General features: G+C 43.9%; 1 protein-coding gene and 1 non-coding gene across 3 annotated transcripts; both read right to left on the bottom strand.

Moving 5' to 3' along the window:
- On the bottom strand, positions 1 to 7,634 carry SLC25A3 (solute carrier family 25 member 3). Of its 2 annotated transcripts, none has more exons than XM_043966432.1 (8): positions 7,494 to 7,634; positions 7,137 to 7,294; positions 4,772 to 4,896; positions 3,016 to 3,195; positions 2,386 to 2,567; positions 1,240 to 1,412; positions 432 to 542; positions 1 to 339 (listed from the first exon to the last, which is right to left on the bottom strand). In XM_043966432.1, exons 2-8 carry the CDS (start codon positions 7,288 to 7,290, stop codon positions 179 to 181), a joined length of 1,086 nt encoding a protein of 361 aa, XP_043822367.1. In that variant the 5' UTR covers positions 7,291 to 7,294; positions 7,494 to 7,634; the 3' UTR covers positions 1 to 178. The 2 variants fall into 2 exon arrangements, with proteins under 2 accessions (XP_043822367.1, XP_043822368.1); XM_043966433.1 differs by lacking the exon at positions 4,772 to 4,896 and adding an exon at positions 4,477 to 4,598.
- On the bottom strand, positions 1,481 to 1,719 carry LOC122730261. The gene has a single exon (XR_006353452.1). It is a non-coding gene; the product is annotated as a small nucleolar RNA SNORA53 (small nucleolar RNA).
- Positions 7,635 to 21,814: the final 14,180 nt, after the last annotated feature.

The raw sequence follows: 21,814 nt of genomic DNA, 5'->3' as shown, positions 1-21,814 counted from the left end.
TCACGAATAGTTGTTTTATTGTAAGTTACATTTTTAAAACCCTTGCATCAGGCGAGGGCACAACTGATAATTACATCAGGAATAGACAATCTACACAGTCAAATATAGAAAAATTTCTTTTATATTTGCTCAACACTGGTCAGCAAGCAGATTCAGTCCATAGTTAGTCTTGATTCATCTACTGGGTCAACCCAAGCTTCTTCTTCAGAGACTCTGGCATCTCAGGTGGAGGAGGGCGGGGAAGTCTGAAGTAGACTTTCACGGAGTCATAGATGAACCACTGTAGTGCCGTCAGGGTGCCAATCATGATGATACGGGCAAAGAGACCCTTCCACACACCTGGTGAAAGTACCACAGAAAAGCACATTGAAATGGGGGGAAATTCAACCCTGGAGGAGTTTAGATAGAACTCTAGAAGGACAAAATTCTACCTCTGAATCCGAGCCTTTGGAGGACTTGGGAAGCCGAGCTGCCCTTTTCCTTGTTCAACACAGACACCACGGAGTCAGCGGGGTGAGACACGATAGCACAGAAGACACCAGCTAGAAGAAGGGGACAGTTAATAACCATAACCAAGGTGTTTTTGTTTGTTTGTTTTTTTTTTTGGGGGGGGGTTGTCATCTAGTTAATGTTGCAGGAAGAAACAGACCAACTATGAAGATGTAAAACTCAAGCGTCACCCTCCTAGGCTCCCTGTCTACTGGAGAGGTACAACTGCCAGTTTGTAACTTCTCTGCAGAGACTAACAAGTCTAATTTACAAAGTGACAACCATAAGAGTTTTATTTGAGTGTCAATGATTTTTAAGAATGTACTGAAATCAGGCAGCTAGGTGACACAGTGGATAAAGCACCAGCCCTGGATTCAGGAGGACCTGAGTTCAAATCCGGCCTCAAATACTTGACACTTACTAGCTACGTGACCCTGGGAAAGTCACTTAACCCTCCCTGCCCCATAAAAATAAAAAGAAAATAATGAAGTCTCAAAGACAATCTTTTAAAAAAATATTTGCTCCTGAGGGCTCATCTGGCAAAAAGAAGCAAGTAATCAGTGGTCCAGGTCTGATCTCCTTAATTTAGAGGGGACAGAACTTGCCCCAATGTCATATGAAGAAATAAAGGTGAGTTTCAAACCTAAGGAATGTTTACTTGATACAAAACCCCAATGACACTAGGATTCAATAACCAAAAGCCACAAATAGCTATTCAAAGGCAGTTGAAGAACCGTAATCCCTTCTTACCTATGTAACCTGCCACGAACGTTACCACCAGCTGTTCTCCCTTTGTGCACTCACTCCTGGGCTTCGGAACAACAAACTTGTAGAGGGCCTCAACAGTGCGCTCAAAGCAAGCAAACTTCATCATGGTGTATGGGATCTGTCTCATCCATAAAGGAGCAACGCCCTTGTAGAATCTGTAAGACCCAAACTGTTAATGTAATAGAAACCTACATTTAAAAAACCAAAGTTCTGTATTGAAAAGTCTGTCCGCATACCAGTCAAGTCCTGATAGTAAAAAATGACATGCTGCCATTTCTATCAGAACGTATGACTAATATGCAGGTATATTCATCTCACATGCCAATGACTCAAGCACCTTTGACAGTACAACCGGTAAAGTTGCTGGATGCCTCTTGACTGGAACCACAAGAAACAAATGTTAGCAAGTAGAACTCAGAACAAGAGTTGGCATCCACAAAGGTGGATCTAAGGAAGCATGTTAGCTACTCACCTGACCTGAAGTGTAAACTCTTAAAACATCATCTAGTTTTTTGGTTTTTTAAATATATAAATGAAAATTAGACAAGCCATCTCTAAAGTGACAACTCAGACTGGCCCAAATACCAAAATAGAGATTCAGAGATTTAAAAGTACTATATCTTAAAAGCATCCGCAAAGCTTAAAAACATACATAGTCAACAAGCATTAATTGCTTACTTTGTGCCTGGCACTGTGCACAAGTTAATGCATATAAAATTACTTAATAACTCAAGAAGAGCTTTCTGGTTTACAAGAGGATTACTGCCCAATAAGTCTGTGAGGCAGAGTGTATTGGCCTCATTTTCTAGATGAGCAGACTGGAGAGCTCAGGAACAAAGGGACTCAAATCCTCACACTGCTATTGCTCCTGCTTCTGAGTGGCTTCCAATCTGAGGCTGAGCCTCAGGGCCAAGTCTTTCCATCCCAAAAGCTTACCTAAATTGCTGAGTCACAAACTCAAAATAAGTCCATTTTGTTAGTAGTCAATGTAGTTAAACTATTGGCTCAATTTAGGTTTTTAAGGAACCTGCTACATATTTTATTTGCCTAAACTAATGGAAAATGACTGAACAGAACAGAAAAGCATGCAAACAGATTCCACGTGCAGAATTTAGCCCAATCACTTACGCAAAGAGGCCCTCTTCTTTAAACATTTTTGGAGCAGCCTCCCTCAGAGTGTTGGCATAGCCTGGCTGGGTCTGAATTCTGACCTTGGCAGCTTCCATAGGAGCCAGGGCAATATCAGCAAAGAATTCAGCACTGGCTGAGGCAGCTAAATACAAGGACGTACGCCAGAGGTAAGTGTTTTCCTGAAATACCAAAATGAGAAATTGAGTGGAAGAGAAGCCATCTTTGATTTACTGTCTCACTTGTTTTCATATTACCTCTAAATTATCATTTGAAAACAAGTACAGGAAAAGCTAGACTCATTATTATGACAGGTAAGACACTAAGTTACATGCCATCACACTTCTAATTTATCACTTTCCCATTCTCTAAATATTGGTAGGCAATCTGGGGTACATTCTGATATACCATGGCATAGGTTTTTTCTGGTTATCCAGGCCAAAGATCATAAATTTATCACAGGAAGCAGAAGCAACATGGGGTAGTAAAAATAACTTTGGATTGTCACCAACCAGGTTTATGACCTTGGGCAAATGACATCTTTAAATTTCAGTTTCTGATTTTGTAAAACTAACAACTGTTCCAAACTTATGGTTTAGTGTATGTATGTTTAAAGTTAAAAGTATTTACCTCACCAAGCATGTTGCTATACAACACTTTGAAGACTTCATAAAAACCAAACTTGCATAGTCCCTGCATTGAGTAGCCAATGAATGTTGGAGCCCATCCTTTGGCCAGACCTCGAACACCATCTTCTCTAAGTGTGACGGAGAATCCATTAAAGATGCCCTTGTATTTCTGGGGGTCCACCTTAAAAAGCCACACAAAATAAAGTTAGATGTAACATCTCCAAAAACCTTAAACCCTAAGATCCCAGTGCGTCTAGAGAAAATTTACTTTCACTAGAAGCTCACTGAAATATTGGCATGTTATCCTTGTATAATTAAGTAAAGTTACTAGAAAGAACGAGACTTGAATTCAAGCAGTGAGTAAGTCACTATAATACTTAGACTAATACTTCTTAACTATGAGCATTATTTTTTAATGCTGGCTAAAAAGCACAAAGTAGATTTATAATAATATCCTATAATTTGCACAACAGCCTATCAAAGAAAACCATTTTTCATAACATATCCAAATATTAATAAACTAAGCTATTCCCTAAGTATTTTTGAACATATGCCAGCAAAAACGTTGAGATTCTTGAACACATTCCAGCAGTTCTAAAGTTCAGCTGCTGAAAATACTGTGAACTCAAAACTAATGAGTGAAAAGGTTCATTTTTAAAACACAATGTGCTTCTATTATTAAACACACCACAAACACAGAAACCAGTATGCCAGTGAAGAGAATTGTTCACACTTTTAAAGAACCTTTACATGTATCTAGTGCAAAAAGGTCTTATCTCACTATTACTGTCAGTGCTAGAATACTTCACCTTCCTCTTACTCCTAATACTTCACCTTTCTCTCTTTTTCTGTCCCTTATAGGTAAGTGGACTTCTAATCCTGTTTGAGATAAATAAATTTTAAATAATTCATTAACACTTGATCATTTTGATTTTTAAAAATTAAACACAAAAAGCCTATGTACATTAAATACATCAAGTCAACCCTTTTACAAAAATATAAGTAAGCAAATCCCATATAGTAAAACTTGGACTAAGTAACACTTCATATGCAGCTAAAATAAAAGGGACAACACAGAAGCTGGTAACTAGGATTAGGGATAAGAAAAAGGACCCAAATGACCAAAAAGATACTTCAGCTATGTTGGAAAAGGTAGCCAAAAGATGAGGCAATAAAAGAGAAGGCACCTCTCCAAACTGTTCCTTAAAAGGAATCTGACAGGTTTCAAACACCCCAAGTAAAAAAATAACACTTTTACTTATCAGTGGATGTTAAACTTTTTGAGACCAAGCAAGAAAAAAAATTATTTTGAACATTTTCATCTTGCATAATGAATATTCAAATTAACAGCAGAATTTTATTTTTTCTCCTATTTTCTTCCTTGCTTTTAAAGCATTTTATGGTATTGATCATCTTGGCACAAAAATCCCAAAGCCTTTCACAGAGCCAATTTAGTACAAACCTGCATCCTGCATTTCACTAAGTCGAGGGGTACAACAGCAGTGTGTGTCAGGCCACAACTTAAGACCCCACCAACGCCACAGAGCGCATAAAACTTCATGGAGCCATATTCACAACTGTATTCTGTAGCAGAAACAAGACACACCATGCTTTTTAATAGAAAAACTCATGTTACTAGAGAGCAACTTACCTTCTGGCCAATTAGGATTGCACACAGCTTGTTAGTAGAGGCCCACACTGACCACTCTCATAGCCATGCAGCAAGGATGGACTGGAGTCCAACATGCCAAACCAACCTGCATTCTGCACTTAACCAGATCTAAGGGAACCACTGCTGTGTGTGTTGTGCCACAGCTAATGATTCCTCCGAGGCCGCAAAGGATAAAGAATCTGCCAGATCCATATTCACAGCTATACTGCTCTGTTTTCATTTAAAGAAAAAAAAAAAGGAATTTTTTTCTCCAGACACCACAACATTGCAAGTGATAGAAAATAGTTCTATGCAGAATCCTAACTGCCTAATTTGACCAATATGCTACATTTATGAAAACAGTCTTTACCCCAATTGATAACTGAGTGACAAAGATTAGACATTTGACATCCAAAGTCAGCAATAAAGATTCAACAGTATGAATATCAAGGTATTTGATTCTTAAATACTAGTCAAGTCAGCTTTACTATTCCAAAAGTCAGAAACTGATGGAGCTTAAGATAGGCAACTCCCAAAGAGAAATTGAACTAGACTGTGTCTAGCACAAAAGATGCTTCACCCCACTGTTTACTCTTACAATCTGTATACATGATCTTGCACAAAAATATTTAACTAGAAATGATATGGAAAAAATCTAGGTAGGTCTATTTAGCAAAAAAGCAGAAAGAGTGGATGCAAGGAAGAGAAGGCCAGTAGTTACGGATCCACTCCAGGGGCTAATTCTCCCTGCTGGTTTAAGGTTGTCACAGAAGCTCTAGAGGGATTTAAAACACAATTAAGAGTCCAACATCCATTTCAACAAAGGGCTAAGATCAATTATCTTATTGCTACAAAACAACGACCTCATGCTAAATAACTCTGGGCTCAGAATAAATCTTAGTTCCCTCCTCTTGTCAGAAATGAATAAGGTCAGACCTACCTATAGGTTTGCTTTGCTTTGCCTATCTATACTTAGAGCAAATTTTCCTTGAGCAGAGGAAAAGATGATTTTTCTTTCTTGTATAAGTTTTTTTTTGCCACAAGGGCCATTGCTTCAAGAAACCTTTTCCAGCCCTCAATCCCAGTGCTTCCTCTGAGACTATCTTCAATTTATCCTGTCTACACACCTTGTTTGTACTCACTTATTTGCTTGTTGTTTCCCCCCATTACACTGAGCTCCTTCTGGACAGGGACTCTTGTCCTTGGTCTCTTGTATTCTCTCTCAGTTCAGCACGGTGCCTGATACATACACAGTAGGCACTTAATAAATGCCTGGACCGTCAGGGGCTAGCATGGCTCCAACCAATACCTGTTTGGTTCAAGTAGTTTTGGTACTTCAAGGGCATAGAGTGTTACTGGTGCAGAGAATGCCAAGTGGAGCACCACAAAAGCAGGCCCGTGCTTTCTCATCTTTAGAGAATGGCCCAGGACTTGCTCAAGGTCACAGTGGAAATCTGTCAGGAGGGATGACCCTGGGTCTTCCTGACTCCAATGCTTGTACTGACAGCCTTTCAAATGCCTGGCATAGTTCAAGCTTACTTTATTACATTTAAAAGAGTTCCTATGGAACGGGAGGATTACTAGGAAATTACAGCAATGGGAAAAAAAAGTCTTATGTGGCTATTACTTAGCCACCAATTGTGTGGAAATTTATTGATTACTTACAAGCTGAACCCTATCAATACTATCTCCTCCTACAGTCTTCTTGACTACCATGGGAAGCTGGTGCTGATATTATCCCCATCTTACAAATGAGGAAACTGAGGCAGAGGTTAGGTGACTTGCCCAAGGTCACACAGCCCGTATCAGAGGCTGGATCTGAATTCAAGTCTCCCTGATTACAAGTCCAGAGCCCTACCCACTGCCTTCTGCTGACATTTTCCAAGTCTATCAAGTACCTATCCAGTCTATTTCAGTGCTTGTAGGTGGGAGGAGATACAAAGAATGGTTAGGAAATAAACTGATAAAGGACCTCCCTGAAGCGACTGGAGAAAGCTGAAGACGCCCTCAGAGGCCGCTGGCCGTCTGCCCTTGGGCATTCACCTTGCTCCTTCAGAGACCCGAGTCCTTAGTGCCCCCCCACGACCTGGGACCTCTCCTAACACTTCCCCACACGCGGCTTCCCCGCTTAGAATGGGAGCTGCTGGAGGGCAGGCCCGCACGCTCGGTACAGCGCCCAGCGCTTCGCCACAGCCTCGGTGCCTTCCAGCTGTCAATCTCCGAGCCCGGAACCTCCGCTGCCTCAGTTTCCCCTCCCGTCACACGAGGAGGCAGGGCCGGCCGTCTTCTGAGCCTCCCTTCACCTCCCGGGCCAAGTCTCGCCCTGCCTCAGTTTCCCCGTCTTTAGAGTGCCGGGGTCGAGCCGGCGGGCCTCGAGCCCCCTTCCCGCTCCGAGCCTGTGCTCCCTGCGTCCGGGGCGGGCGCGGCCGGATGACCTGCCCAAGGTCACAGGGCCGGGCCGGGCGTCTCACCTTCCACGGCGGCGGCGGCCAGGCTGCGCGGGCGGAGGCGGCGGGGCGCGCCCGGGGAGCCCGCGGGGCTGGGGTCGGCCTCATACTGCACGAGCTGCAGGTGCGGCGCGTGGAAGGGGTTGGCGCGCGCCAGGTGCGCCACGGACGAATACATCCTCCTGAGGAAAGAAGGGCCGCGAGGCCGCGCTTGAGCCGACGGAAGCCCGCGAGGGCCCCACCGGCGTCGCTCCGGCCGCGTGCGCCCACCCTACCCGCCCCCGTCCGGCCCTCCCCGTGCCCCACAGCCCCGCGCCCCGCACCGAGGCCCCGGGGCTGCGGGCCGACGACCCGGGCCTGCCTCCGGCGCCGCCCGCTCACCTAAGATGGCGGAGACACAACCGTCCGTCCGCTCCGGCAGGCTGCGGCTCACAGAGACCGAACGTCCTCCCCGCCCTAAAATCTGTGCCCTTCGTCCGGCGTCACGGTGACGGCGTCCGCAACGTCACTGCGCCCAAGAGCCCGTCGATTGGTGCATTGCGACTCCGCAGCCGTCAACGTCACCGCGTGACCCCGCCCCGCTCCCCGGGGATGCCCGCCCCCTGCGCAAAAGACCTCGCTTTTGCGCAAGCGCGCCCTTGGCGTTCTTCAAGATCCGCGTTACCCGGAAGCTAGAGGGCAGGGTTTTGTCTTCGCCGGGTGAGTCCAGAGCTAGGGAGCTGTCCTGCGGGACGGATGTCCGTCTTATGACGTCATGTGACTTAGACCCCTGGGAGGGGTCGTCCCGCCCTTTCTGAGCTATGCCCTCAGTCCCTTTCGTTGATGAATTGATCACATTATCTTTTCCACTTTACCTCGATTATCTGGGAGTTGATCAAAAATTCCACCTCTTGGTCCGCGCCCTCCCCCGCTTCCACTGGCCCGGCCCCAAACCGAGCCCTCGTCGGGGCTCTGCCCCTACCCTAGGCATCGGCCACCCCGCTGCCAGAGCACCTTTCTAAAGCGCGGATCCGACGTGTCCTTCTCCGCTCCAGAGCCTTGAAGGCTCCCTATTGCCTGCCTGAAGAGTGACCGTCTGGCTCCCCCGCCGACCTCTGCACCCTTTCTGTATAATCCTCCTCTTCCTAAAGGACGCCGGTCGCTGCGTGGTGCCGGGCCTAGAGTGGCCAATTCCTTGGTTCCAGATCAGCCTCGAACACTTCATGAGTGACCCTTGGGCAAATCACAACCTGTGGTCTGCCTCTACTTCCGTTTTTTTATTTATTTTATTTTTTTGGCAGGGCAATTGAGGGTTGAGTGACTTGCCCAGGGTCACACAGCTAGTAAGTGTCAAGTGTCTGAGGCTGGATTTGAACTCAGGTCCTCCTGAATCCAGGGCCAGTACTTTATTCACTGCGCCAGCTAGCTGCTCCTGCCTCTGTTTCCTCATCTGCGAAATGGAGCCACTACCACATGCCTCCCGGGGTTTCAGGGAGGATGAAATTAAATACTTGGAAAGCACCCCGTGATCTTAAAGCTTGCCTAAATACTGTTACTATTATTACAGTGGGAAGTATGCTGTATTTGGAGCTCATACTCCTCGTGCAAAGGGATTATTTCCTCTGTGATTGATTGGATGTAGGAGGAAGTTAGGGGATGGAATAGTGAGAACGGTGAACAGCACCTAGCACAATGCCAGGCACAGGAGGGGTAGGCTCTTAATAAATGCTAGTGACTGACTTGGAATTTGAACTTAGGTTCAACTCCTGGCCCTAAGCACTCACCAGCTGTGGGACTCGACCTCTTTCATCTGATAGTAGCTAACTCACCAGCTAGTTGTTGGGATCAATAAAACATTTCAATAACATTTCAAGTGCTTTTCGAGTTTAACTATTTGTTCTCCCCAGAGGCTGGCACATACATAGCAAGTACTGGATAGGTGCTTATTGATTCCTGATTTGGAATTGGAGGACATGGGTTCAAATCTGGCCTCAGACACTTAACACTTACTAGCTGTGTGACCCTGGGCAAGTCACTTAACCCCAATTGCCTTAATAAAAAAAAACAAAACAAAAACAAACCCCCCCAAAACCCCAAATTTTACCCCTGACAAAGTCACCATTTGGGCAATATTCTTACTTTCTTTGGAATTTAGTTTCTTCCCCGAGAAATAGGGTTACTGGACTAGATGGACTATCCAGTCTCTTTTATCTCTAAATCTATTGTATATGAATTCTACATTCTGGAAGAGCTGGACTATATTCTATCTCCCATCTCCTGCCATCCTGTATTTACGTAAGCCATTCACCATGCCCTGGAGTACCCTCCCGCTTCATAGTCACATCTTAGAATCCTTCTCTTCCTTCAAGGCTCAGCCAAGATACTACCTCCCCCATGAAGGCTTCCCACATATACCCAGTTGGTGCTGTTTTCCTCCTCAATTCTCCTTGTGCTATGACTTATTTGTGTATGTGTTACACCTACCCATTCCTTGTAGAATGTTAGCCCCTTGAGGGCTTAGATGATCTCCAAAATTCCCTTCAGCTCTAAAATTCTGTGGTCCACATAAAATTGTATTTCTTTTAAAAGTCCCATCACTAGTGGTTTAATTATTATACATACATATATTATCACTATTCACAGATAAGGAAACCGTGCTTCATAGAGGTTGAGTGACTTACCCAAGGTCACAGACAGTAAGTTGAGAATGGAATCTAGGGCTCTGGAAAATGTTGAGTATAATAAGATAGAGTAACTGCCAACGAGGAACAAAGAATTGAGGTAGAAGACTGCTGTCTTCTACCCCAAAATCTGAAATAGTTTTAGAAAGAAATTTATTAGGTCATTTTGTAGAGGAGATCGAGCCGGAAAGGAGGTGTGGCTCCCTCTCTCAATGTTCTGGAAGATTTATGTTATGTAAGATTTTAACAAGGGTTTCCCACACAAGAACTTATGAAATTAAGCAACTTTGTTGAGAAGGCAGCCTGAAAGCAAGGTAGATTTGGATAGGTATGAGTAACTGTAACCCAAAACAGAAGCTTGGGGTTGTAACAATTGGAATGACTCCACCTGCTGGAGAGCTACTGTAGGAAAGCTCTGCCATGAGGAGAAGGCTTCTGAGGGCAAGCCATGTGGTCAAGGTCCTTGGTGTCAGGAAGCGATGTTTCCTCGTGGGTACTGTCTATCAAAGCTACCAGCCATTCAACTTGAGGAGCCTCCCATTTTGGGGAGGAGGACACAAAGTAGGAAGTAGACGCTAGCAGGGGTATTTTTCCTCTTTTGGTTCTTGACCTCCCCATGGTGGGTAGGATGATGGGGTCTCTTAGAAATAGTTAGATTTTTACCTTTCTCTCTGATCCTAATGCTCTTTAATAAATACTTAAACACTTAAATACTCTTGCTAAAGCTTATAATTTATTGGTGACCACTCATTAGATTTTAGACAGACTAGCTAGAATTTTAGCCCCTTACAGGGTGAACCCCTCAGTAGTTCCTGTAACCCAAAACAAGGATGCTTTGGGTAAATCTGAGGCCTGAGGGAATTGAAAATGTCTTATAGCCATCTCGGGTATTCCAAGAGAGTTGTCCTAACCTGTGTCTTGCCACTGGAATCCAATGACTCTGGAGGAGAGAGTGAGGCTGATGACTTTGCACAGCCCTGCCTCACTTAAATGCAGTTCACTTGCAAGTCAAGACATCACCCTCCTGATGTCATTGGTCCTCTTTGAGCACAAAGGACAAAGAATAACAACTGGGTCAAGAGACATTCTGGAAGTGGACAACATAAGGTTGGATTTAAATAGTATAATCATTTTTCCTGACCCATTTACTAAATCATTTGCCCCCCACAAGACAATGCCTTGTCATGGTGCCTCCTAAGGTTTTTCTTTCCTTCCTTCTTTCCTTCTCTTCCTCCTTCCTTTCCTTTCTCCCTCTCTCCTCCCTCCCTCCCTTCCTTCTTTCCTTCCTTCCTTCCTTTCTTCTTTTCTTTCTTCCTTCCCTTTCATTTGCAAAGGAGACCTAAAGAACATTTGGGGAACTGGTGAAAATCATGGAGCCTCAGGACCAAATGTTTTTTAGTGGTTGAAATACAGCTTCCAAAAATGATGTTAAAAGGGTAGCAATCAGAAAACATACAAGTTAATGTGGACTGTCTAACCTTATATCAAAGAGAGGCTTGTGTCAGATAAGGGGAAGGAGGCTCAAACATGGATTAAATGCTTGTGAATTCTACTTAGCTGGTCCATTTATGTCCCAAAAGATTTGATTTGTGGCCTTATGGAGAGAAAATCCACATACATCTAAGACTTTGAGATATAATAGTTCTAATAACAGAACTAATAATAATGTGCCAAGAACTTTGCTAAATGCTGAGGATATAGAGAAAAGGGGAAAAAACCATCCCTATTCCAAGGAGCTAGTAAGTGTCTGAAGCAGGGTTTGAATTCAAATCTTTCTCACTCCAGGCCCATCTCTCTATCCTTTGGGAAGCGGAAAAAGAACTCTGGATTGGGTACTTACTTGAACCTTCTCTCATCTATCTCCAAGGGGGATATTAGGCAAGTTTTATATCTCTTTTTCCCCTAAATATTTCTGTTCTAGAGTTATAGTAGGTTTGGAACAAAAACTACTTCCCTGGTTACTAGCCCTTAGCTTACAGTTGCCAGTTGGACTCCTTCCCACCAAACAGTGGTCACCCAAAAGACCATCACAAATTAACAAGGGAGAGTAAAGCCATTCAGCCAAATAAAACAGAAAATGGAGTTCCACAGATTAGACTTGTACCAGTAATTATCCAAAAGTTCTTAAATCTTTCAGGATTGTTCATTTTTACAATATTGTTGGTATGTTCTGCTCATTTCACCCTGTGTCAGTTCATCCAAGTTTTCCAAGGTCTTTAAGAGACTGTCTCCTTCATTTCTTTCAACAGTCATATTCCATTGCATTCATCATATACCATAATTGTTTAGCCATTCCTCAAAGGAGGACACCTGCTTAATTTCCAAGTCTTTGTCACTACAAAAAGAGCTGCTACAAATGCACAGGGTCCCAAAAGTCTTGTGGGAATTTTAAGCTATTAAAACTCCAAAGTTTCCTTGACTTTCTTCACCTCCCAGTGAAAATCCCATCTTCTCTAAATGGCCATTCTGGATTCCCACCCTCCCCTTAATGCTTACCTATTAAAAGCTTACAACTGCCCTAAGACTCAGTGAGCCCATGTATTTTTGTACAGTTAGGACCTTTTCTTCTTTCCTTGATGTCTTTGAGAAATATGCCTAAACTCTATTTCTGGATCAAAGGACATCCAGAGTTAAGTAACTTTGGGGGCATAATTCCTCTAATGCTAGTTTAGTGGTAGAGTGTCGGAAGATGACAGAGCCTTTGGAGCCTTCTAGCCATGTGTCCAAGGGCTGGAACTTTAAGAGGTAATCCCCTCATTGGTGGCTGACCAGGAGGGACCAATGATGACTTAGTGACCTTTAAAAAGGGAGTAACTGCCCCCTCTCTCTTTCTCCTTGGTTTTTCCATGGAGTAAGTAGCAAAAATACCTACCTGCAGAAACAGCTACCTGCGATGAGCACATGGTACCTGAAGGCCATTTTCTATGCAGCCTCTGGTGAGAAGAATGTTAGAACTGGAAAGCTTGTGAAGAAATGTGTGTCCCAGGTAGGTGGTAAGGATGTATTTTTACTCCTGTTCTTCTCAGTACATATCTTTTTTTTTTTTTTTTGGTGGGGCAATGGGGGTTAAGTAACTTGCCCAGGGTCACACAGCTAGTAAGTGTCAAGTGTCTGAGGCCAGATTTGATAGGTACTCCTGAATCCAGGACCAGCACTTTAACCACTGTGCCATCTAGCTGCCCTTTCTCAGTACATATCTTGCTGTTAAAGCTAATCGATGGTAATTGCTAATCAGTTGAAATTGAGGAGATACCAGTGGGTTAAATGATTTGAGTTAGATGATTAAAAAATGTGAGATAGATAAGTAGCTACCTTGTCCAGTGGATAGAGTGCTGAGACTAGACTGGCCTCAGACACTTACTAGCTAGGCGACCCTGGGCAAGTCATTTAACCTCAAGTTCCTTGTGAGAAAATGGGTAGTTGTCTCCTCTCAATGTGGATATAACAGTCAGTCATACTCCTCCTGACCTGTTTGTAGGACAAAGGTCTCAGATCCCCTCCTCCCCTTCAGGCTAGCAAGGTCACATGGTTCAAGGAGCCCTGGTCTCAATAAGATCCAATCCAGAGTTGTGTCCATATAAGGAAGTATAAGGTCCACTCCTGAGTTATGCCCATACAAGGAGAAGGGGTGGAAATACTGGGTTCTGATTAGCTAGTTTTTTGCACGTAGATTGTAAACCTTGAGTAATTGGACCAGTGATGAAAAAGGGGAGGGTCCACTCGAGTTAGGGACTAGGGTATAAAACAGGGCCTGTGAGCCCCCTTTTGGGGCACCCACTAGCTGCCCCAACTCCTGAGTCCCAGGAACTCAGCAGGGACGTCCAAATGCCAGGGTGGAGCATGCTCACCAAGGGGGTAAGAATTTATCAAAACAGGGACTGCTGTGTGGAGGAAGGAAAAGGCTCATGGTGGGGAGTCACTGCTATACATCTTTCGCAGGGGTATTGGGTGAATTTATGAATGAAAGCTTACCTCCCAGGATTGTGAGGATAGAGCAAAATGTTATTGGGGTTTAGTATAATGTTTTGTTTGAGGGGGAAAGCCAGGAGAGAGGTCCCTGAATTTCATCTCAGAAGAGACCATGGTACAGAGGTGTGGCTCTCTGGGATGCCTTTCTCCCTGAGTAGGAGATGAGCAGGCATTTGTGTGTGTGTGTGGGGGGGGGGGGGGTCATCTTCCGGTGGGGTCATCATCTGACTGAAGGGTTACCTTGTTGGGGGAGGGCCATCCCCCACTGGTGGTGGCTGAGGGAATTTGGGTGAGGGGCAGCTCCAGATCCCTCAGGTCATCTCTCTCTCCCCCTCACACCATGGGGACAGCAGCCTAATCTTGTCATCCCTGGGGGTGGGGGAGACTGGAGTGAAAGGGTGGTGGTCCTGGAGTTACTCTTTATCTCTTTGGGAGTGTCTGTCCTTTGGTTTGGTTTCCTGGGGAGAGGGTTCTTTTAATTTGCCCCAGGTAACTTCTCAGGTAAACTATGTCCATTAAAAAAACAAAAGGGTTTGCTTGGAGAAGGTGGGGGAGGCCCATAGGTCCTTCAAGAGTCAAATTGCCCTGAAATTCTAGAAGAAGAAGCTAAAATAGAAATTGAAAGAATCCACCGATCACCTCCAGAAAGATCCCAAAAGGAAAACTCCTAGGAATATTATAGCCAAATTCCAGAGCTCTCAGGTCAAGGAAAAAATATTGCAACCTGCCAAAAAGAAAGAATTCAAGTACCGTGGAGCCCCAGTCAGGAGAGCACAAGATCTAGCAGCTACTACATTAAAGGACCAGAGGGCATGGAATATGATATTCTAAAGGGCAAAGGAAATGGGATTACAACCAAGAATCATCTACCCAGCAAAACTCAGCATTATCTTTCAGTGGAAAAAAATGGGACTTTAATGAAAAAGAAGACTTTGAGATATTTGTGATGAAAAGACCTGAACTGAATGGCAAATTTGACTTTCAAGTACAAGACCCTGGGGTCCTACAGTGGGCAACTGTCTTGTGTCTGAGACTGGGTTTTGGCTAGGATCCCCCTGGGTCCAGGGGAGGATGCTTTGTCCACTGTGTCACTTAGCTAGATGATGACATCTTTAGGGTTAAATTGAGGGGTGAAGGGAATTCACTGGGGGAGAGGGAAGGGCAGAAGTGAAATCCTACATGAAAGTAACAGGAAAAGGCTTATGGAATGGGAGAAGAGATGGGAGAGGAGCAGGGCAGTAAATGAATTTTACACTCATCAGAAAAGGCTCAAAGACCTTAAACTCATAAGAGCTGCCTCAAGGAGGGACTAACACACACACCCAACTGGGTGTAGTAATCTGTTTAATCTGGGCAGTAAATGAGCCTAACTCTCATCAGAATTGGCTCAAGGAGGGAATAATGTACACATTCAATTGGGAGGAATAATCTCTCTAACCCTGCAGGAAAGTAGGAGGGGAAGGGGATAAAGAGAGAGGGGCAAAAGAAGGAAGGGCAGAGTGGGGGAGGGGACAGACAGAAGCAAATCCCTTTTGAAGAGTGATAGGATCAAAGAAGATGGATAATAGAATAAATATCATTGGGAAGGAAATAGGATGGAAGGGAAACAGTTAACAATAGTAATCATGAAAAAGAGAAGAGGGGGAAAATTGTACAAAAAATATTTATAGCAACTCCTGGTGGAGGCTAAGAATTGAGAATCAAGGGAATGTCCATCAACTGAGGGATGATGGAAAAAGCTGTGTTATATGATTGTAGCAGAATGGTATTGTGCTACAGGAAATGACAAACAGGATGATCCCCGAAAAACCTGGAAAGACTAATGAACATCAACGTATAGTGAGGTGAGCAGAGCTGGGAGGACATTGTGCATAGTGACAGCAGTATTGTTCAATGAGCAATTGTGAATGACTTAACTACTCTCAGCAATGCAATGATCCAAGACAATCCCAAGGAACTAATGAGGAAGCTTACTATGCACCCCTATAGAAAGAACTGATAAAAAGAACACCTGTGGATTGTACATATATAATGAGGTTGCGATCTTGTGGAGGGGGGAGGAAAGGGAGGGAGGGAGGGAGAAAAATTTGGAACTCTAAATCTTATGAAAATGAATGTTGAAAACTACCCTGTAAGTTACATGTAATGTAACTGGAAAATAAAATAAATTTTTGTTGCTGAAAAAAAAAAAAGAAGGAAGAAGTTGACCCTACTTCAGGTTTCTGAAGAAACAGACTCTGAGAAGACAAGAGAAGAGCTGAAAGTCTCCACTATGTCCCTATTCCCAGATTGCTACATTAAAGACTGGAGAGAGTTTTCTGTTGGAAGAGATCAAGGACACTCTCTCTTGGTTGAGTTTTCTTATCTTGCTCCCAATGGGAGAGCTCCTTTACTCTGTGTTATCTGGTATATATTCTCCTATGTATATCTTCTTTGATTTCTGTTTTGCTACTGATTTGGATAAATGGGTTTCTTTGCTTAAAAAAAAAAAGTCTGGGATTAACAAAGATCAGTTGGCCCCAGGCAATTCATTTGTTTTGGAAAGGGGAGTGTGAATTCAGTGCCTTTTCTTAGAAAAGAGAAAGTAATGTGTATATAATACTTGTGGCATTTAGAAGGCTCTTTCTATTTGAGAGTTAATTTGTTGCAAAGAAATTAATACTAGGGCATCCAAATTGCTGCACTAAAGTGTGAAAGGGATCTTGCTATTTTAATCTGGACTTATTGATATATTAAGAAAACTTTATTATTTGGCTTGCAACTTTTGTGAGATTTAGCAATTGTTGCATGCTATTGTAAATTGGTTTTATGATTTTGCTAAGGGTTAAATACTGTTTGAGTTTATTGATTAACTGAAAGCTTTCGCTGCAGCTTTTGTGTAAGAAATTGTACCTATATAGCCTTCCTCCTCATTGATTGAGATAAAATTTTTCTATTCATAGAGATTTTCATTCTTTTACATTAATTGCCTTTATTCTGAGTTATCAGATCTGAGCAAACAAGGTGCCAACTATCCACTGGGAGGGAGGACTCAGTTTCCCTTGCACTGTATTCCATGAGGCTTGGCAACTTTTGTTCTTTTATGGTAACCCCCATGATCATCCCAGGTGGCACGATAAACACAATGTTGAATTTGGCCATGGCATCTGGTACCAATGGTATTAGATTCTTTATGAAACACAGATGAAAATTCTATTCTTAATTGTCTTATATTAAATTAGAAGGGTATAGGAGTATAACTTGATGGACTCCTTTGCAGGTGGCTTGGGGAAGTTTTTAACATCTCAAGTCTGTTTCAAGAGAAGTAGAGGAGGGTAACTTATAGAATGTTTTGTTATGTTAAATAATTTGTTAGATAAAGCTTTGAACAGCATGGGGCATTTGTGGCATCTCTCACTGGAACAGCTTTTCACTCCTAATGCAGGATCCTGGGGTTCCTGGATTCTCTTTCTTGGTTTTGGGTGTGCCAAGGTACCAGGAGGTTTGAGTCTGTAGGTACCAGATGTGCCAAGGTACCAGGCAGTTAGAGTCCATAGGTGCCAGGTGTGCCAACTAGGGTGCCAGGCGGTTAGAGTCTGTAGATGCCAGGTGTGCCAACCAGGGTGCCAGGCTGTTTGAGTCTGTAAGTGCCAGGTGTAACAACCAGGGAGCCAAACAGTGTGCCAGGTGGTTGGAGTCCGTAAGCACTGGGTGTGCCAAGCAATGTGCCAGGAGATGCCAAGAAGTATGCCAGGTGGGGGTGGTTCCCAAGAATTCAAAGGGTTCATTAAAGATGAGGAATGCCACCTCTAGTGATACAGAAAAGGAAGAAAGTATACCTCCCCCAAATTCCCAAAGACAGCCCTTTGGGAGACAAATTAGAAATTGTTCAGTCCTTTGGCCTAAATTTGGGTCTAATGAAAATTGGGTATGCCAAGCCTTAAATGTATATGTGAATAGTAAAAAACCCCCAAATCAAGATGATTTGGATATCCTTACTTGGGAAGGAAAACAGAGTTCCCAATGATAGAAATGAAAACCATGTTTCTCAGATATTTCTGGCATCTCTGCCTCTGTTTCTTTACTCTGACAGAGTAATGTGCTGAGTTCCCAAGAATTGTTGAGAAGAGGAATACAAACATAAATAAGCACAACAGTCCGGACTTTAGGGAGTTTACATTCCTCTTAGAGGAAGACAATTCCTGCAGCAGTCCTAGAAGGGGGTGGGAAGGAGGGGTGTCCACATCAATCCATGCATCAGTGGAAAAAGGAGGAATTGAGAGAGTGTTCAGGTGAGAATGAGGTGAAATCTATCTGAGGTCTTTCCTAAAATGGTGGTCCCATGGAGGGAGTCACCAATGAGCCAAGGAGGGAGGTTGCTAAGGTGCTAAGGTTGGCAGTGCAACAGGTGAGGAGAAGGAGGAAGAGTTTGGAGAGAGGTATGGGAGCAAATCACTGATATGCCAAGAAAACCCCAAATAGGGTCACAAGAAGTCCTACACCACTGAAATAACTCAACAACAACAACATATAAAACATGTATTCCAACTTCTTTGTACAGATAGGCAAACTGTAGCTTAGATGGGATCTAACTTAACCACTGTCACACAGCTAGTTAGTGGCTAGTTAAAATACAAAATTTGTTACATTCTCTTTTAGGTCTTTTTCCTTTATGTCCCCAGTTTACAGATCAGTACTTAGTTACCTATGTGAGGGACTGAAATTAGCCTCAGAAACCCTGAACGGGCTTGCGCCCCTCCCCCTCCACTTCAGTAGCCAAGCTAAGAAGTCCCATGGGCCTTGGAGCCTCCAGGGCAGCTGGCCCACCTGGAGGGCTTCAGAAAGCCCCAGCTCCTTCCGCCCTGAGGGGATAGGACCTGGAGATCCTGGGCTTGCCTCGGCCGCCCCTGGTGCAGCCCATGCAGAAGCCCTGGGTGCACAGCGGGGGCATCCCCTCCAGCCCTGGGCATGGTACACATGGTTTCCTCAAGTCCCAAGCCGGCCTTAAGTGCGGCCTGGAAGGGCCACCAAATTAGCTTGGTGTAAGTGGGTGGCTCAGGTGAGAGAGAAGGGTTTATTATTCGGAAGCCCAGAGGTGGAAGGAGGGCTGACAGTGAAAGTGGAGAAGATGTAGTGAGAGACACTAGAGACACTGGGGGTCACAACAGTAAGGAAAGAAGCAGGGGCTGCTACAGAGAGAGAAGTTAAAGAGTGAAAGGGAGAGGACTGAGAAAGTTGGAGAGGACTGAAGGCAAACCAGTCAGAGCAAGGAGTGGCTGCAGCAGCCAGCAATACCCTCAGGCAACAGGCTGCAAAGGCAGGAAAGAAAGTTTAAAAGGAAGTTAGTCAGGTCCTATTTTGCTTTTGTTGCCTTTATCCCTAAGTTTATTCCTCTAAATAAACCCTTTGCTATTATTAAATGGAAAGAGGCTGTTTGCTTATCAATTTGGGAAAAGTGGTGGGGGAATTTTTAAACGGCCCATACTAAATTAAAAGCAGTCAGATAGCCAGCCAGGAGTTCACAGATTAGGCCCACCAGTTAGTTAATAATATATTTTTACACCTAGCTGATTTAAGAAAAGACTAAAATTAATTTCCCCTCTGGCTCATGAATGTAAATTGGCCCTAATAACACACAGGTGTTTTTTGAGCCACCTGCCTAGCCAAAGCAGTACTCCTGGACACCACTGTGCTTTGACCCTTTCCTCAGAAGGTCATCTCTTCCTGAACCTCCTTCAGAAACTTTTTTTTTTCAAGGCTGAACTCCAAAGGAATGGAAATACCCAAAGTGACTTGGGTGTTTGCCCAGACTCAAAGCACATGGCCCACTAGGTACTTGCCAGGGCTGCTTTAAGAACGCCTGTTTTGGCTTAGCTTTAACCATGACAAAATGGTTTATGGAGCAATGGCATTCTCTGTGTGTTTTGTTCTGGGCCAGCAACTAAGGGATGATGTACTCTTCACCTTTTGCTATCAGGAATAGATTTAACCGTACTACTATTTATCTATCCCTTCTGCAGTCTACCAGGCCGATTTGGAGGCTGGTGGCCTACTGAACTTATTCAAATTCTTCTGGGACTTCTATTTTTATGCCTCTTTACAAAAGGCTCCAAGCCAAGTGAACTCAAAGAAATGTGTTTTCTTTGACCAGGAGACCCTGGATTTACTGCCATCGCATGTAGCTCTTGGGTAGGAAGCATGCAGAATGAATGAATGAATGGCTCACCAGAGAAGCCCCTGATACATATTCTTGAGCTTAACTTGGGATCATAACAGTGGGGTTGTAAAACCTTTAGCTTAGATCACAGCAACTGGACCTTGGTCTCTGCCCAACAGGAGAATAGGGAATGGACTTGTATTGGTATGGGGAGCTCCGAGATGAGAAAACTCCCTCTACCAAGGCAAGGCAGACCCTCCTCTGCAGGGCTTCTTTTTTGTTTTTGTTTTTGTTTTTATTGAGGCAGTTGGGGTTAAGTGACTTGCCCAGGGTCACACAGCTAGTAAGTGTTAAGTGTCTGAGGCCGGATTTGAACTCAGGTCCGCCTGACTCCAGGGCTGGTGCTCTATCCACTGCACCACCTAGCTGCCCCTCTGCAGGGCTTCTTAAACTTTTTCCACTCGTGACTCCTTTTCACCAGAGAACTTTTTATTTGGCCCCAGGTATATAGTTATACAAATCAAATGTTTACTGCCTTTATGACCCCACATTCAGTTATGTGACCCCATATGGAGTGGCACCCTACAATTTAAGAAGCTTTGGTCTAGAGCATTAAGAGATGACTCTCATGGTGACTTGTCCAGAGACACACAGACTCTACATGTCAGAGACAGGACTCGAAACCAGGTCTCCCTGAGTCCAAAGAGAATTCTCTACCTATTATACCATGCTGCCTTCCTTGCCTAAAGTAGATGCCTAATAAATGCTTGTTGAACAGAACGGAAAGAAAAACTAGGTCTGTATCCCAAAGAGATTAAAAAAAAGGGAGGGGAGGGAAAAGGACCTATATGTATGTAACGATTGGAATAACGCCACCTGCTGGATACTTACTGCAGAAGAGTTCTGCCCATGAGTTCTTTGAGGGCAAGACCAGGAGTCAGGAAGTGACGCGGGCTAGTGGGAGGAGGAAGGAAGAGACTGGCGCTCAGGCTCGCTCTTTTTCCTGAGGACGCTGGCGGAGAAGGGAGCTAGAAATGTGCTCTCCCTTTAATAGATAGGAATCTAGGCCTTTCTCTCTCTCTTTACCAAATTCTTATTCTCCTTAATAAATGCTTAAAAACCTAACTCTTGCTAAAGCTTATAATTTATTGGCGACCACTCATTAGATATTTTAGACAGTTTAGCTAGAATTTTAGCCCTTAACAGATGGCTGACCATGAAGAGGAAAGCTAACCCTCAGTCTTCTTCTGATCTGCTGGTTGGGTAAGAAATTTCCCCTCCCTCTCCCTTTAACTGCTAAGTACTGGTGTACTGGCTGTGTTTTCCTTTAAATTTTTTTCGAATGGACCTTTTAAACTCCCTAATTATCCTATTTTTGATTTTAGTCTGTTTAACCAGACAAATGGGAGATAAGATCATGTTAATGCTTTGTTTTTGTGGATTTTCTATTTTTCTTTTTATTTTTGTTAAAAGAGCCAGCAACTTACTCACACAAGGAAATATCTCTCCCTCTCCCAACCATGCTTTTTCAGAGAAACCTGAAGAGTTTCCTGCAGCTTTTCCCAATTCTAACACTAATTGTTGCTCTAATTTTGCATGCCTGGAGGCAACGACCCACCCTCTGGAAGCTTTTAATCCCCTAGCACCTGGAGGCAAAGTGGGGGAAGAGGAATCCAGGCCTGAGTTCAAAATCAAGTCTGATTCTAATTGTGCTGGTCCCTCCCCTCCTCTCCAAACCCCACCCTCTACTCCTCCCATGGCCAAGCCCATAGCTTCCCCTGCCTGGGAAGTCCAGAGATCTGATGCGCATGCTCAACTTTTTCTACCTGCATTTGCAGCTTCAGGCTCAGCCCTTCCCCGGCCTGGCTGTGCTTTTGAGACAATCTTAGAAAACTCTTTAAATTCCAGATATGCTCGTTTTGTTCATAATTTTGCTA

This window comes from Dromiciops gliroides, chromosome 5 (genome assembly GCF_019393635.1).
Source record: "Dromiciops gliroides isolate mDroGli1 chromosome 5, mDroGli1.pri, whole genome shotgun sequence".
NCBI classification, from domain to species: Eukaryota; Metazoa; Chordata; class Mammalia; order Microbiotheria; family Microbiotheriidae; genus Dromiciops; species Dromiciops gliroides.
The sequence above is the reverse complement of the archived record's forward strand: the minus strand, read 5'-3'. Positions and strand labels throughout refer to the sequence as shown.

What these genes read in the sequence shown, in the direction of transcription:
- SLC25A3 (XM_043966432.1), bottom strand. Translation starts at nt 7,290, where the DNA reads ATGTATTCGTCCGTGGCGCACCTGGCGCGCGCCAACCCCTTCCACGCG. An exon ending in GGCCGCCGCCGCCGTGGAAG is followed by an intron (nt 4,897 to 7,136) that starts GTGAGACGCCCG and finishes AAATGAAAACAG; the next exon opens with AGCAGTATAGCTGTGAATAT. An exon ending in CCAAAGGCTCGGATTCAGAG is followed by an intron (nt 340 to 431) that starts GTAGAATTTTGT and finishes TACTTTCACCAG; the next exon opens with GTGTGTGGAAGGGTCTCTTT.